General features: G+C 33.2%; 2 protein-coding genes across 5 annotated transcripts in view; one reads left to right on the top strand and one right to left on the bottom strand.

Moving 5' to 3' along the window:
• Positions 1 to 1855, top strand: part of LOC128997981 (isocitrate dehydrogenase [NAD] subunit gamma, mitochondrial-like) — a 59011-nt gene extending 57156 nt beyond the window's left edge. For 2 of the 3 annotated variants that reach the window (XM_054423865.1, XM_054423866.1), the window contains exon 10: positions 1661 to 1855. In XM_054423865.1, the coding sequence (XP_054279840.1) occupies positions 1661 to 1673 (13 nt within the window). In that variant the 3' untranslated portion in view covers positions 1674 to 1855. Of the gene's footprint in view, positions 1 to 1268 lie in introns of all 3 variants that reach the window. The other variant, XM_054423867.1, reaches the window with a different exon arrangement.
• Positions 1856 to 1998: 143 nt separating this feature from the next.
• The window catches only part of LOC128998503 (fibulin-1-like), a 39404-nt gene continuing 26223 nt past the window's right edge, over positions 1999 to 15179 (bottom strand). The window contains exons 14-18 of one of the 2 annotated variants that reach the window (XM_054424663.1): positions 14228 to 14339; positions 6788 to 6927; positions 5974 to 6103; positions 3214 to 3409; positions 1999 to 2464 (exon numbers count right to left, since the gene is read on the bottom strand). In XM_054424663.1, the coding sequence (XP_054280638.1) occupies positions 2252 to 2464; positions 3214 to 3409; positions 5974 to 6103; positions 6788 to 6927; positions 14228 to 14339 (791 nt within the window). In that variant the 3' untranslated portion in view covers positions 1999 to 2251. The remainder of the gene's footprint in view (positions 2465 to 3213; positions 3410 to 5973; positions 6104 to 6787; positions 6928 to 14227; positions 14340 to 15179) is intronic. The other variant, XM_054424664.1, reaches the window with a different exon arrangement.

Genomic DNA, 15179 nt, shown 5'->3' with positions numbered 1-15179 from the left:
TAGTCTATGAAAACTTGTTGTTGGATCTTAACTTTCTTGTGGAGAATATTTTTACAAAGGTTGTTTATTGTAGTACTTAAAATGAAACTAACTGTTATTCCAAATTAAACTGAATAAAATACATGACAACTATTTAACATGATATGATCAACTAAATACTCTCTCTGGAAATAATTTTGTATATTGATAAGACGGTGCTTCTTATACTCTGAAGTTAAGAGTATACAAAATAGAAACACATTTAAACTGATATTTTGCCCCTTCTTCAGAGGTAGAATGGCAGTTACAGTTCTAGCACTGTTTTAATATTTTTTTTGTCAGGGTTGCCAACACTTCATTTGTAGAAACAAACTGCAAATTATAAACTGTATGTACACATATATATTCACACCATTGCTTTTACTGTAGCCTACAACTGTAATTATATACAGAACGTGGAAATTGTTTACAAATTCGGTGATGAAAGTTACATGAGATACTTGTTTGGTTAACAATATTATGTTGTAATTATACATGTTGTGTATGCCAGAGCCATACTAATCTGCCCCCACTGATCTGAACCTAGTGTTGAGAAAGAAGTTACTGTTTTCAAATTAACAAAAAAATTTAACAAAAATATTTTGTGTTCTGAAATACTAACCGGAATGTCCAGCCTGCTGGGAATTGAATATGAATTTGCAAGATCAGGAAAAATCCATGATTTGTACTTGAATTTTGCATGAAGCCACATAATTTGGGATATTAGGCTATGACCAAGCATTCCACGTTAATTAGTTTATTTCCCATAATGATAACTTGGTAGACAATGTACTGCAATAAGTCTGTCAACTATTCTGCAAAACAATAGTAGTTGAATAAAAATGAAACAGTAACAGAAAACAAGTTAGTAAACATTAAACAACATTTTCTTTTTTAAGCAGATTCCTTTGTACCTGTACAATCTCTTGACTATTCTAAACTAATCGTTAGAGCTAGTTACTTCAGTAGTATTCCAGTGTTTTTTATCTTTCTCATAGCAGAGTGTAACATTTTAAAATTAAGTTTTATCTGAAACTCAAACAACATTTTGTATAATAGTTTAGATGTGATATGGTTTGGTTTTTTGTAACCATTGGTGAGAGTACTAAACCGTAATGCTTGATCCCCACAAACCGGTGACCTGTGGTTGTGTTTGCCCTAATTGTGCAAGCATGGAATGAGGCGCTAACTGCTTGAGAGTGCAACAGCCGCCATCTTGTTGTTATTTAAGACAACATTGTATTTTTCAGACGAGCTACGCCCCGCAACGCTCTCTCGTCTTTCTGTAACCTTCTTCAAGGCGAGGAAGTTTTCTTCTCCAAACCGCCCTTGGTTTTACGTTATTATTTTATTTGTCAGCTCGTAGTAATTCTTTCAGTTCAATTTGAAACTTGATTTAACAGTCTCAAATTATTTGAAAGATATATTTTTGATATTTATTTATTAGTTTGATTCATAAACCATTCATACACCAAGCTCTGGACATATTGAATTTGAATAGTAAGACTGTTTTGCACTTTAATTGTTACCAATAGCATAATAAACAATGATGACATTTGCCGTCATTTCCTACTTTTAGCTGCTAAGTTAGTGTATTTGAAAAGGTATTGTTATTATTAAAAGTTAATTTTTCTTGTTCCAGGACTAGACATTAACGGAATCTAAAGGTTGGTACAAAAATTTATTTTATACCTTAAAACAATATGTTTTCTCCAAACTGATACTGTAACAGTATTATTTCTGTAAATGTATTTATTTCTCTTAACTCTTCTTTTACTTCTCTCTTGTTTTTTATCAAATATATGTAAAAAATAAATCAGTTAAGTTGTATAATGTATTTTGTTTATTTCATCATCCCGTTTATAGAAAATAATAATGTCATAAAGTAAGGCAAATGAGATTTGTTAAAAATATGAGTATTTTGAGTAAAAATAAATGTCTTGTTGTTGAATCAATTATGGAATGTTCACATATTATTAAGTAAATAGACTTTATTTTAAAAATGCTTTCTACAATGAAATATGAATTCAAATTAGATTGATTGAAAATATTTTTACTTTAACATTCTTTAAAATATACTGGTAGGCACATAAATTTGCTAATAGAGCAATAACACATGTTGCCATAAAATCTTTTGTCTGTGTGATGTCATGGTATGATTTTCATTAAAACATACAATACAAGGATAAAGTATACAAATGAGAAATATGTTTATTCTATACATTTTATACTGCTAAAATTCATACTGTGAGACAAATATTGATATGTTAGATATTGTAGTTCCACCATATATTCCATTGTAATAAAACTTCATGATGAGTTGAAGAAATATATCTTGAGGCCCCATGAGGGGTTTGAGCAATCGAATGTTAGCGATGTTGTGATCTGATGACACCAGCTGGAAATCTTCCAATGTTGCGACTGGTACAGATGGTGGTGCGTGTACCTGAACAGGGACAAGTATATACCAACTGATAACTTAAGAGTAGTAGAACTTTGAGGGTTTGAATGAAATCAAATGTGTTATTTTCTTTTGAAACTAATAAAAAATTACATCAAAGTTTAAATGGAACACTATTGGCTTGTTTCTGAAACTGAAAAAAAATTCTCTTCACATTTCATCTAATGTTGACTGGTGAAATGTACTTTTAATTACCTTAGTAGCAGCAATAACATACTATAATCATTGAAGCAATCGGTTGGGTGGGTAAACATTTCCTAGTAACCAATTGTAATTGCATTCTGTTAAAACAATAATGGTTTTGATAAATGCAATCCTGTTGCCAATTTTAAAAACCGATGTACTTTGATACTATAACAAGCATAAAAAGAGACTTAAAAAGATAATTTCATTAAAAGTTCTTTAGTTTCATAAGATTCTCTCATAAGATTTTTAAATCACACTAACAGGTAAATGAAACATCCTACGACCTATTTTTACCAAATAATGTAAAGTAAACACATTTTTGTGGGCCAAGATTTAAGAACAATATTACTCAATATTTACGTTGATGATCACCTGAGTACTTGATTGTACGTATTGATAGTTAGTATGTTGTTTAACCTCCAATCAAGAACTCAGGCAATCATCAAGGTAAATATTGAGTAATACTAACAAATTGCTGAGTTGACAATATAAACTTGTATTTAATTTTTGAACTGAATTTAAATTTAAAAGCACCATTGACACCCTACCTTATCTAGTTGAAGATCAAAGGCTACATTCGTAGAGGACCACACTGGACCTCGCATCATGAAGAGGTCCAAAGGTCCTTCCGCCCTGGTCGTCAGGTTCGATACCAGAGTGATGAAGTGAAATGTGTAAGTCAGAGGTTTCTCTAAACATTCTGTGTCTCCATCCCGACACGACATTGTTATTCTTTTGCATCGACTAAAATCAACAGAAATGTTCTGTTACATATTTTTTTTTATATTGTGGGTGGCAGCTGATATAGCTAAGGAGCTTATAGGCAATAAGAGATGGAGCTGGCTTCCTGGTTTTCCTGGAGAATTTATTGGTCTAGATAACACATGTGAAACAGTGCTTTAATGGCTTACTAATTTGGATTTAGATCTATGAAGGAACACATAAGTACATATTTACTCAACATTTACATTATGTTTTCATTTAAATTATTTGAAGTTAATCTCACTTCCTTGACAGCGAATGTTTCTCCCAAGCAACTATTTCTTCCAGTTTTATTTTAAACGTTTTTCATAAATGTAAGTGCCAGACTGCCTGGATTTTACTGGGAACTATTAAGAAATATAGTTTCAATAATGCCCTTTAAAACCAATTTATCTAGATCTGTTTGAATAAAATATAATTAAACTCTCGGTAGTTGAGTGGTTTAAGTGCTTGCTTTACAATCAGAAGGTCGTAAGTTCAATCCTGAGAAAAGATAACAGCTTTTTGGTTCGAAACTGGACCCAGCTATACTTGATCATAATGGCTAAACTAAATATTGGCAAAACAGCTGATCTTTGTGAACAAAAAAGTTACACAAATTATCCACTCTATTCCACACTCCTGCATACAAATTCGACTCTCAATACATGCAAAACGCACAGCACTGTCTTAGTAAAATGATTAAGAGGCGGTTCACGAGTACGGGGTTTCGTGGCCCGCGGTTATCGTTGATCTCGACCAATTTTAACCGACGGTTAAAAATTGGGTTCACGACATAGAGCGTTAGCCGAGATCAAGCTTAGCCGAGACCAACACTGGCCGTCGCTCAAGAGCAGGGATTAACTGGGAATTTTCGTTGGGAGGTTGGCAACAGCCACCTGCCGGGCCGCTGCTCGCGGTCGACGAGCCCCAAAACAAGAGGATGACATTGCGTCATAATGATTGGTTCATAAATTATTATAATTAAACAGAGTATTTACTGATATCGTATAAAAGGTTGTGGACTTGCACTTGAATTCATTTTATACTAAAGTTTAAGGTTACTCAATTTATCATTGAATTATGAATAATACACTTTTACTGAGTACATTGAATCGGGAAAATGCAATTATGTTTTAAAATAAGTTTATACAAATCTTGGTAATGTTTGCAATAAAATTCGATTACCAATTATGTTAAAAAATAAGACATACTTTATCAGGTTTGCAGTTGTATCCAAACGTTCAAATTATTTAATAAAATGACTGCTCTTTTCAAAGATTTATGAATATCTTTTATGTATCAGTAATTTGTATAAAAAATCAATTTCTAGCAACAACTGGCTATTATAGGAGCAGAGATGCCTTCATACGTATACAGTAATAAACGTAAATATAAAATGGCAAACCTACAATAACATTTTATGACACCAAGATCTTGTAAATCAGTTCACAATTGGGGCTACAAACAGCAGGCCTAAGAACTAAGCCCCTAAGAACATTTGCGCGTGCCAGACGGGCAGAGCGCAGCCCTAAGCATGAGAAAACAGGTTATAATTTTAACAAATATTTTGTTGTGATACAACGTTTTGTATATTTAACTATATAATTTATCATTTACCTCAGCAAATTGAAACAATTTATTGTAAATCCCGATATGACAAATATTAAGACATTATCAGATGAAAAGGTCTTTCTTTAACAAATCTTAAATCATAAACATAATAATATAAACATATAATTTAAAACATACGAAATAAAAAAATTTGGATACTTAAATAAAATGACCTATGTTTTATATGAATTTTATGGCGGAACAAAAATTGAACTAATTTTATACAATAAAAAATCTTAGACAAAACTAACAGTGTTTGCTGGAACCATTTTTATTTTGATATTATTCAGCTGAAATAAAAGGATTCAAAATTGCTAAAATAAATATAAAGAATTTACAAAATAAGATTCGATTGCAATTTAAATTTATATGAATATGTTAAGCTATTAGTTATATTTTTACTTAGTAATAATTAATCAAAATGCCCCAACAGTTACTTTTTACGATGTTTTGCATGTTTTCGGCTATCAGTAGTAAAAAAATAAATATCATGTTGAGGGTAATGAAATTGTTCGGAATTTAATGGCGAATCCGAATATAACATTCTTTTTGCTAACAAAAAAACAATAAACGAGCAAATGAGATAATCCCGACATGATGTCACCTTAACCCTGCCCCCTAGCAGGGTTAAGTTGAAGACCAAAACCATTGTTATTTACGCTCGAGATTATCCAGTTTGCGCTAGACCATGACTCGTGAACCCGACATTTGGCCCGGGGTTTTCTCTAATTGAACCCGTGAAGCCGACTTTTTGCGCTCGGGTTTATCCCTGTCATAATTGGGTGAAGTTTATCTGTCTGCGCTCGAGCGCGGGTAACCTCGTACTCGAGAAGCCGATTTCCAAGCCGCGGCGCAAAAAACCGGCTATAACTGGATTTTGCGCTCGAACTAAGGATAACCCGTGACTCGTGAACCGTCTTTAAGTGATACATTTCTGGTCCTACAGAACTTACTTTTTATGCTGTGTATCTTTTATGTACTCCGTAGGACAAGCAGTTGACACACATCTATAAGTTCCCCGCATGTTTAAGCAAATTTCATTGCGGTTAGTGCAATGGTTGCTGCCACTGCATTCATCAATATCTGTGAAAATATGTATATGAGTCAACCATTGATATTCTCAAATACAAATGTATTTAAGATTGTGTTTCATTTAAGTGATTAATTGGTTTTGAAACAATTTTACTTCCTTTTTTAATATGGTTGATTAATTAAACGTTTTGAAATTAAAGGAGCTTGAAAATCAGTTTCTTTTTCGTGAAAAGAAATGAACTTGCTTTTAAGAAAACAATTTTTCTTTCACAACAAATTAAGAATATCATTTGTTTTAATTAATAAATTATGTGAATATATTTCTGTGATTTATTATTTTTTATTCCAATTACAATAACGTTTGCCATTAATTAGAGGTTTTCACCACAATAAGGTAGAAGAACACTAGGGATTCAATTAAGATTAGTGTTGGGCAAAAAATGACCCTATTTGAAAGTACAGTGTATCAGTTACTTTACTTGATTCTTCCTATTAAACTTTCATTAAAGTTGGTTCTTAGAATACTGAATCCGTCATGGCCAGATTTGTATGTTCTGGATAGAGCTGATTAATGGGTATAGTGTGATACCATCATTGAAGGTGTTTTGTTTTGAAAACTAGAACATTCAGATATTTAGAAAAATAGTTTGAAGCAAATAAAAACAGTTTCTTTATTTGAGGTGTTTCCACTGAAATCCCTACAATGTGTAAGATTAATGTCTTTTGCCGATGTACCTTGGCACGAAGCTCCATCTAAGCCTAGACGGTACCCCTGGGGGCATTGACAGGAGTATGATCCTGGTTGGTTGACACAGTAGCCGATACATAATCTCCGATCCTTAAACACCTCACATTCGTTTATATCCACACACGTCCTGTAACATAGAGTATAATGTCATGATGCCAAATAAGAGTTGATTGTTTGGTGCAGATTGTACTATAGATATGACCATACTTCATACCACCTGATCATTGTACCAACTATAAAATATTATACAGGGTGAAGCAGACCGTGTACACATACTTTTACAGGAGTACGTTTTCACCTAGAAACGTGAAATATAATTATTCCCCCTTAAATCACATATGATGAATCTATTTAAAATACTTAGATTATAATCCAAGAACAGGGTGTTCCAGAAATGAAGGTCAAAGGGGTTCAAATCTCAAAATTTCCCTATGTCAACCTATAACATCGTACATTTTTAGATAGGTCTTGCTTAGAACAACATTATGGTGAAAACAGAACTCAATTATCTCAATTTGTTTAAAAATGGCTGAAATTTTTTTTATTGCATTGCCAAACAATAAAATTTTGTTTTTATTTTAGGCTTTTGAAAGTAACATGCATTTTATATGGGAAAATTTAATTTTTGGTTTATTATTTAAATCCTAAAAGAAATAGACAGTAGGTGTTAGTTGGGAAGTTGTTCATCTTAACAAGGCGCTTAAAATTATATGCTATTTGACATATGTTGTCATTTGATTTTTTTATTCACAAGACTACCAACAGTTCTTATCAGGCGCTCAGTTCTTATCAGGCGCTCGTGGAGAGCGGACCTCCTTATCTGTTCATGTCCGGCTAGTTTCCTCGTTGCAAACTGTCCAGCTCATACCTGTCAGTGTGTTGTGTTATTGTGATTTTTTATAATTAATAAACTATTTACGCGGTTGGTGAAATCGGGGATAGCCAAGTGGCGTTGGTGAAAAGTGTTTTTTATACAGTAAAGTGGCTCAGAACATGACAAGTGAAAAGTGCGGTAAATGTGAACTACTGATTGATCAGCAGAAAAACTTAATTAAATGCACGGATTGTAATTCTCCGTTCCATTTAACCTGCTGCAGGAACGCGTCTGGAGATTCTTCGAAGAGGCTGACTAGGAATTCATACAAGTGCGAAGGCTGTGTATCCGAAAACTCATCGACGAACAGCAAGATGGGTCTTGATCGCGATACGGCGACTATACTAGATGCGATAGCCGCGCTACGTAAAGACACTAATGAATCTTTCATCGGGTTACGGAAGGAAAGTTCTGAAATGTGGCAGCAAACACAAAATAAATTAGATAAAGTCGAATGTGATATAAATATCCTAACAACGGGCCTCGGTGAAGTCAAACTACAATATGATGAAGTGAAGAGTAAAATAACAGCTACAGACATAAATGTAGAGAAACTACAGGAAGAAAACATAGAACTACAAACCAAAATACTAGATATGCAGACTGAAATCGAAGAGATGCAGCAATATTCCCGTATAGATAATATCGTTATCACAGGAGTGCCCATGCTTAAAGGCGAAAATGTCTTCATGATCCTAGCCGACATTGCCAAAGTCCTCAATATTAACTTCCACCGGTATGACGTGTCGGCTGCCCATCGTCTTTCAAATAAAATGTCCAAAGGTCGTCCTCCCGTGATTGTCGTGAAATTCTCGTCCAGAACTATTAAATCTGAATGGTTAGACGCTAGAAAAGAAAAGGGATCTTTAAAAGCCAACGAAATCCATCGTATCTTTCCTGATTCGACTGTCTACTTTAATGAGCACTTGACCGAACACTCTAGAAAGGTCTTTAACTTAGGCAGGGATATGGTCAAAGAGAAATGTCTGGCTTATGTCTGGGTGAAGGACGGGCGCATACTCGTCAAGCAAACGGAACAAGGGAAAACCATCCGAGTAAAAACTGAAAACGATCTCAAGCGAATTCGTCGTTCTTCTTCTGGACCTGCCGCTCTCAAAGATGAGGTCTCCGAAGCCGCCGCCCCCGGGAACGCCACCACCCCAGTGGTCAACTCAGATGCCCCAAGCTTCACCCCCGGTGATGTTGACTCCGCAGCCTCTACCGCCGCCCCCACTGTCACCACCCCACTGACCAACACGTACGCCAAGACACTGGCCTCACCAGCTAAACCTGGGGTACCCTCAAAGTAAAGTTTTAACACCATAAATTGTAAGTCCCTTTTTTAGAGTATACTTTTTATTTAGATGCATAGTATTTATTTATTTTCTCAGAGTACCTATCAAATTTAATTTTTTCATTAACCACAGTTTATCTGTAAAGAAACAGTTCAGTAAATGTAATATGTATGTGTTAAATCTCCTATAAGTATAGATATCTTTTACCTGAAACAAAAGTCAATTTTAGATATCTTTATTTAATACCCCATAGTAATTTTAGTTAAACTCATGCAAATCAATAATGTGTCTTTTATAACGATAAAGAGAAATACAAATAGCATCGTAATTAGGTATCTACTTACACACTACAGTATACTCTTTTAGATGTAACAATACTTTTTAGCTATAACAATTGTTTAGTTGCTTTTATGGTAACCAGAAAAATATCTTACGACATAGTTAGTTTCCACGAAAAGTAGTTGTTTATTAGGTCTTTTTATTTTATTTAATAATTTGTTCAATAATAGTAAAAGTATATTTTAGAGATACCACAGTGAAATTATAAATAATACAGTCAAATTAAATACCACTTTAGTGTAACCAAAAACAATAATACATTAAACTATAATTATTAGTCAATTACAAATACATAATACGTATTACAAATAATTAATATTATAAATAGTTAATTTTGTGCGTTATTACAAACGTATTATCATTATTATTACGTATGGTTATTATTACAAGTACAGTAAACTTATTACTTTTCAAAATATAGTCAGAAAGCTATAGAGGGGATTATTTCATTTTTTATTATAGTTAAATTCTAACAAATGAAAAGATAATAGTCAATCTAGTAACAAGAACTATATTTCCAAAACACATATAACAAGAAAGTAGTATTCACCAAGAATTAGCCATTTATCTGTATTAACAGTTGCTCAAAAGAGTTGTGTAGGTTTAGTGTAATATAATAAATATGAGATATGGGTTCAAAGTATTTAATGTGTTCATCAAATCTAATGCCATTCATTTGTTCATTTATTTCATTCTATTAAATTGTCATCCACTTTTAAAATATCAGTATGTAAAAAAACCCCTCAACATTTTCAAAAAATAATGTCTCAAATCTCAAATCATCTAAGGTTGGTCTTGTATCTAACAATTACATTTTGCCAATAACCCTTCCTTATAAGAGACTAAAGCCCACCTTGTTAAAAAAATGTTGGCGTATATTTTCATTTTATAATTTCATTTTAGTAGTAATTTTACCTTGATGAAAGGAATGTGGTAAGGATGTGTCTTTAGATAAGACTAAGATAAAATCATAATTTTCGGAAATCTTATTTTTTGTGATTTTCCAATCTCCTTGGCATTGTAGGATTTATTTTAATTAAATATGTGTGTAAATGAGTGTATTTATAGCAGAACATTCCTATATGAATAATTAATATTTAGGTTCGTAATAAACATAAAGAAACACGACTTTGGATCTGTTAAATTAATTAGGCTGGATGGTTTTGCGATAGGGACCGGGTATGGACATGTTAAACGAGGAAGATTATAACGAATTTCCAATTAAAGAATGTAATGTTTACTCCGATATAAGTACTCTTAATTCTTGTTTTGATTTATCTCAAAGTAATTTCGGGTCAAGGTTTAGAATAATCCATCAGAATATAAGGAGCTACAATAAAAATTTTGACGAATTTTGTGCGTTTCTCCAAGGAATAAAAACCCATTTTAATTGCATAGTACTAACAGAGGCATGGTTAAAAACAGATTCTATTTTAGAAAGTATTCCGGGTTACAATATTTTTAGTTCAAGCAACAATCTTAATCAAAGCGATGGTGTAGTTGTATATCTAGATAACTCTTTATCTGCAACCTGTAATCAGCTGTTGATCGGCGGTGTGGCCACTGCCTTATCTCTGACCTTCGACTGGGACGGTCAACCTTGTGAATTACTAGCCGTTTACAGGAGCCCTAATTCTAACCTTCAATTGTTTCTTGATGGTGTTTATAACTATTATAATTCCACTTCCCATTCAGAGTATGTTCGTATTTTCTCTGGTGATATAAATTTCAATATTTTAAACCCATCACTTAACTCAGCTGAAGAAAAATATGTTGACATCCTTAGTGATTTTGATTTAATACAATGCATTGACAAAGTAACTCGCCCTGAAAGTAACGCATGTCTTGACCACTTCTTTTTGAAATTAAAATCATTTCATTCAGCATATCCCGCGGTTATTGAAACTAATATAACGGACCACTATCCTATTGTTCTAGAAATTTCTAAACCTAGTAAACAACATCCAATCTCGAAAGATTCATTTAAAATAAAAATTGATTGGAATAAAATTGATGAAAAACTAAAAGAATCTGATTGGCAGAATATTACCAATTGTAGAGAAATTAATACCTGTACTTCTAATCTAATTGATACTATCCAAACTATTATTCATGATGCATCCAAGGAAGTCAAAGTAAACGCAAAAAGTAGAAAACTTAAACCTTGGATTACGGCAGGATTGCTGACATCAATAAGGAAACGGGATATGCTCTTTAATACAGTAAAAAAGAATCCATACAACAGGCAATTAAAAAATAGATATAACCAATATCGCAACATGCTGCATTCACTAATTAAACGCACCAAATTCAATTATTACAAGAATAAAATCGAGGAAGCAGCCGGAGATGCTAGGAAATTTTGGACAACTATCAAAGAGGTGTCAGGTAGACCACACATTCCCGCACCGTTCCCGGTGGAGGCCTTCTGTGACGGAAGCACTGCTACTCCTGACATAAAAAATATCAGCCAACAATTCAATGACTATTTTGCTAATGTAGGCTACATCCTAGCTAGCGCTATTAATCCAGTGGGGCCACCCGAGGTGGAGGATCATCACCATGCCTTTCATTCTGTATTTGAGCTGAAGCCGATCAATCAAGATCAACTAATAAATATAATTAATAGTATAAAAGGATGCTCTGCTCCAGGATGGGATAACATCCCTGCAAAACTTGTTAAGACCTTCTCAAATTATCTTGTTCAACCCCTTTTACATTTGATAAACCTTAGTATCCGTTCAGGAGAGTTTCCTGACCTATTCAAAATTGCAAAAGTCATCCCTATCTACAAATCTGGTGCCAAAGCTGAAATGAGTAATTTTAGACCAATATCTTTACTAACCACCATAGATAAAATTCTAGAAAAATGTGTAAAGATCCAATTAACTAATTATCTTGAAACAAATAAAATTTTATCTGAATCACAATATGGATTTAGGAAAGGGAAAAATACTTCCGATGTTTTATTTGACTTAACCAAATTAGTAAATGAGAAAATCAATGGAAAAAATAAAATCATTTTAACTTTCCTAGACTTAGCAAAGGCATTTGATTCTGTAAATAGATCAAAATTATTACAAAAACTTGAATTAATAGGGGCAAAAAATAACACACTAAACTGGTTTTCTTCCTATTTCAAAAATCGTAAACAATATGTTTGTATTAAGGGAATAAATTGTGACCCAACGATTGTTGACTATGGCGTGGTTCAAGGAAGTACACTTGGACCTCTGCTATTTCTGGTATACATTAACAACATATCCAAATTAAATATAAATGGAAGCATATTTCTGTTTGCTGACGACACGGCTTTGGTATCATACGGAAGCACCTGGGATGAGGTTTACAATAAGGCATCCTCTGACCTCATCAAAATAAAAAACTGGTTTGATCACAATCTACTTTCTGTTAACGTACAAAAAACTAAAAGTTTGCCAATTATCCTTAGAGATAATTATGGTCCAGGACAGAGGATCCTAAAAATGCACTCTTGTGGCGATCCGGAGTCCGTCAACTGTGGATGCGAAATCATTGAAAAGGTTTTAACTTATAAATATCTAGGTGTAGTCATAGATCAAAAATTATCATGGGTGCCACACATACAGTACTTAAAACAAAAATTAAGAAAAATGATTTATGCTTTTGGGCAGTTGAGCCACGTGCTTACTCCGGATCACTGCAGGAGTGTGTACATCGCCTATGTGCAATCTATAATGCAATACGGGGTTCTGGCGTGGGGTGGTGCCTCCTCCGCCGTACTGGAGCCACTGGGGGTGACACAGCGCTCTATAATAAAAACCATTCTAAAAAAAGGACAAAGATATTCTACTGATCTGCTATTCCACGATTTTCCTGTACTCAATATTAGACAATTATTTATTAAAACCCTTCTAATCTACATTAAAGACAACAAACACAAAATTTTCACACAGCCAACTCACACATATATAACAAGAAACCGATTAAACTTTGGATACACAATACCCAGATTAGGTTACAGAATAGAGCTTTCTAATCCATTTTATATTGCACATCAATTATACCGAAATCTTCCAAATAATATCATTCAGGCAGAGAGTAGCAGTGCAGCCGTTTTCGCGAGAATAGTTGGAGAGTGGCTGTTACACGTCGGCCCCACGGCTGCTGAAAATTTAATTCATTCACCATACGTTTGAATAAAAAAAAAATAATAAAAAATCTATTAAATCTCCAACTTATCAGCCAAGTTGGGCTATATCAGGCATGGGCTATGTCAAAATTTTTAAACCGGATTGATTTTTGTTTTTAAATTGTAAGAATTATTTTATTTTATTTTGAGGGGTATCTTTAATTTTTTAATTTTTAATTTGCTTTAACTTAACAAGTGTTTAGAACTTATATTCTGATGGTTATATGTTGGCCAGGACTAAGATATTTTATTTTATTTTTAATTTTAATGAATAAGTTATATTATTGTTAACTAGAAAAGTTGTTTTATGTAAGTGTATATATTTTTTAAGAGTGACCAGCGAGTGCCATGGACTCTTCCTCACACACAGACGTGTAGTCTTGTGAGGAATATTTTTTCCTTTATATAAAATATGTCACTTTTTATTTATTGTACTTTATTGGAAATAAAGAATCTTGAATCTTGAATTACAAAAAATGTTTTTGGTAAAAATGATAATTTTTTTAAATTATTACATGTGACACAATCATTGTAAAGCTGTGTTTACAAGGATTGCGAATTTTCAATCAGAACGGACAAATTTTTTGCGGTTTTGAAATTAAAGGCTATTAATTAAGACAATGTGCGAACAATTCGCAAAAATGGCCGCCATTTTGAAACAAATTATCAAACAAATAATTAAGTTCTGTTTGTAAATAACTTTAAATAAATATTACTTCAAAATTCTGTTTTAGAACAGAGATAGTACCTGTTGTCTGTAGATAGAGTGAAGCCGGGTCGACAACTACAGCGGAATGAACCCCATGTGTTGAGGCAGTTGTGGTCACAAAGACCCGGCTGATCCGAACACTCGTCTATGTCTGCCAACAAACAAAAGCGGATTCTATAATATTCTTCAACATCTTATTTTGTATTAAAATTCTCCATAATGACATTTTGTCATACAGTATAGTGGAACTACAAGGGACTGGTAGCTATTATAAAGACAGATAGTGAGGAAAATATGGAAGCTTTGATAGAGGTCCTTGATGAAGGGTCTTGTAGATTTATAAAATTAATATTTTTTCTTTTTAATTTTGTTCAAACCTGCAGTACAGTCTCTATAGTTCAGCCTTATTCCCTTCACATGCTAGATTGTACAGTCGGCATAAAAAGGAAGTCATTAATCTGTAAATTGAGTTTCCCATGGCAAGAATCTACTTGTGCTTGTGTTGTTTGGTAAACAAATACAATACAAAATATCTTTTTGTAGTTGCAGTAGTCAACTACTGCTGCCTAAACTAAGAGTATAGGCATCATGCACATTATGTTATTATTTTTTAATTTATTTAGTTCCATCCTGTTAACATAAATTGTATGAACGTGAGGATACAGTATAATTTATAAAAATATTAAGATAGTTAAGTTTTTAATGAGTGTGTTAATCTAGAACAAAAATACACCTGCAGTGATTTTTCTACGTCCATCATATGTATTGAGTAACCTTTATGTTGACATAATATTAACTTCTAGAAAGTAAATGGCAATACTGTACAACCATTTTGGTTAGTCTATTTAATTAATATACACAGGTGTAATATGTGAGCTAAATTTATTTAAGATGTTAGAGAATGGTAATGTAGAATTAGAGCTGGCCTTAGGCAGGTGTAAAGGTGCAGTCGCACACACAGGGCCCCACTCTAGGTGCAAAAAACAGGAAA

Source organism: Macrosteles quadrilineatus, unplaced genomic scaffold (assembly GCF_028750875.1).
Source record: "Macrosteles quadrilineatus isolate MER2022 unplaced genomic scaffold, UCM_ALF_1.0 Scaffold_7__1_contigs__length_78375512, whole genome shotgun sequence".
NCBI lineage: Eukaryota > Metazoa > Arthropoda > Insecta > Hemiptera > Cicadellidae > Macrosteles > Macrosteles quadrilineatus.
Note: the sequence above shows the minus strand (reverse complement) of the source record. Positions and strands in the feature narration are given on the sequence as shown.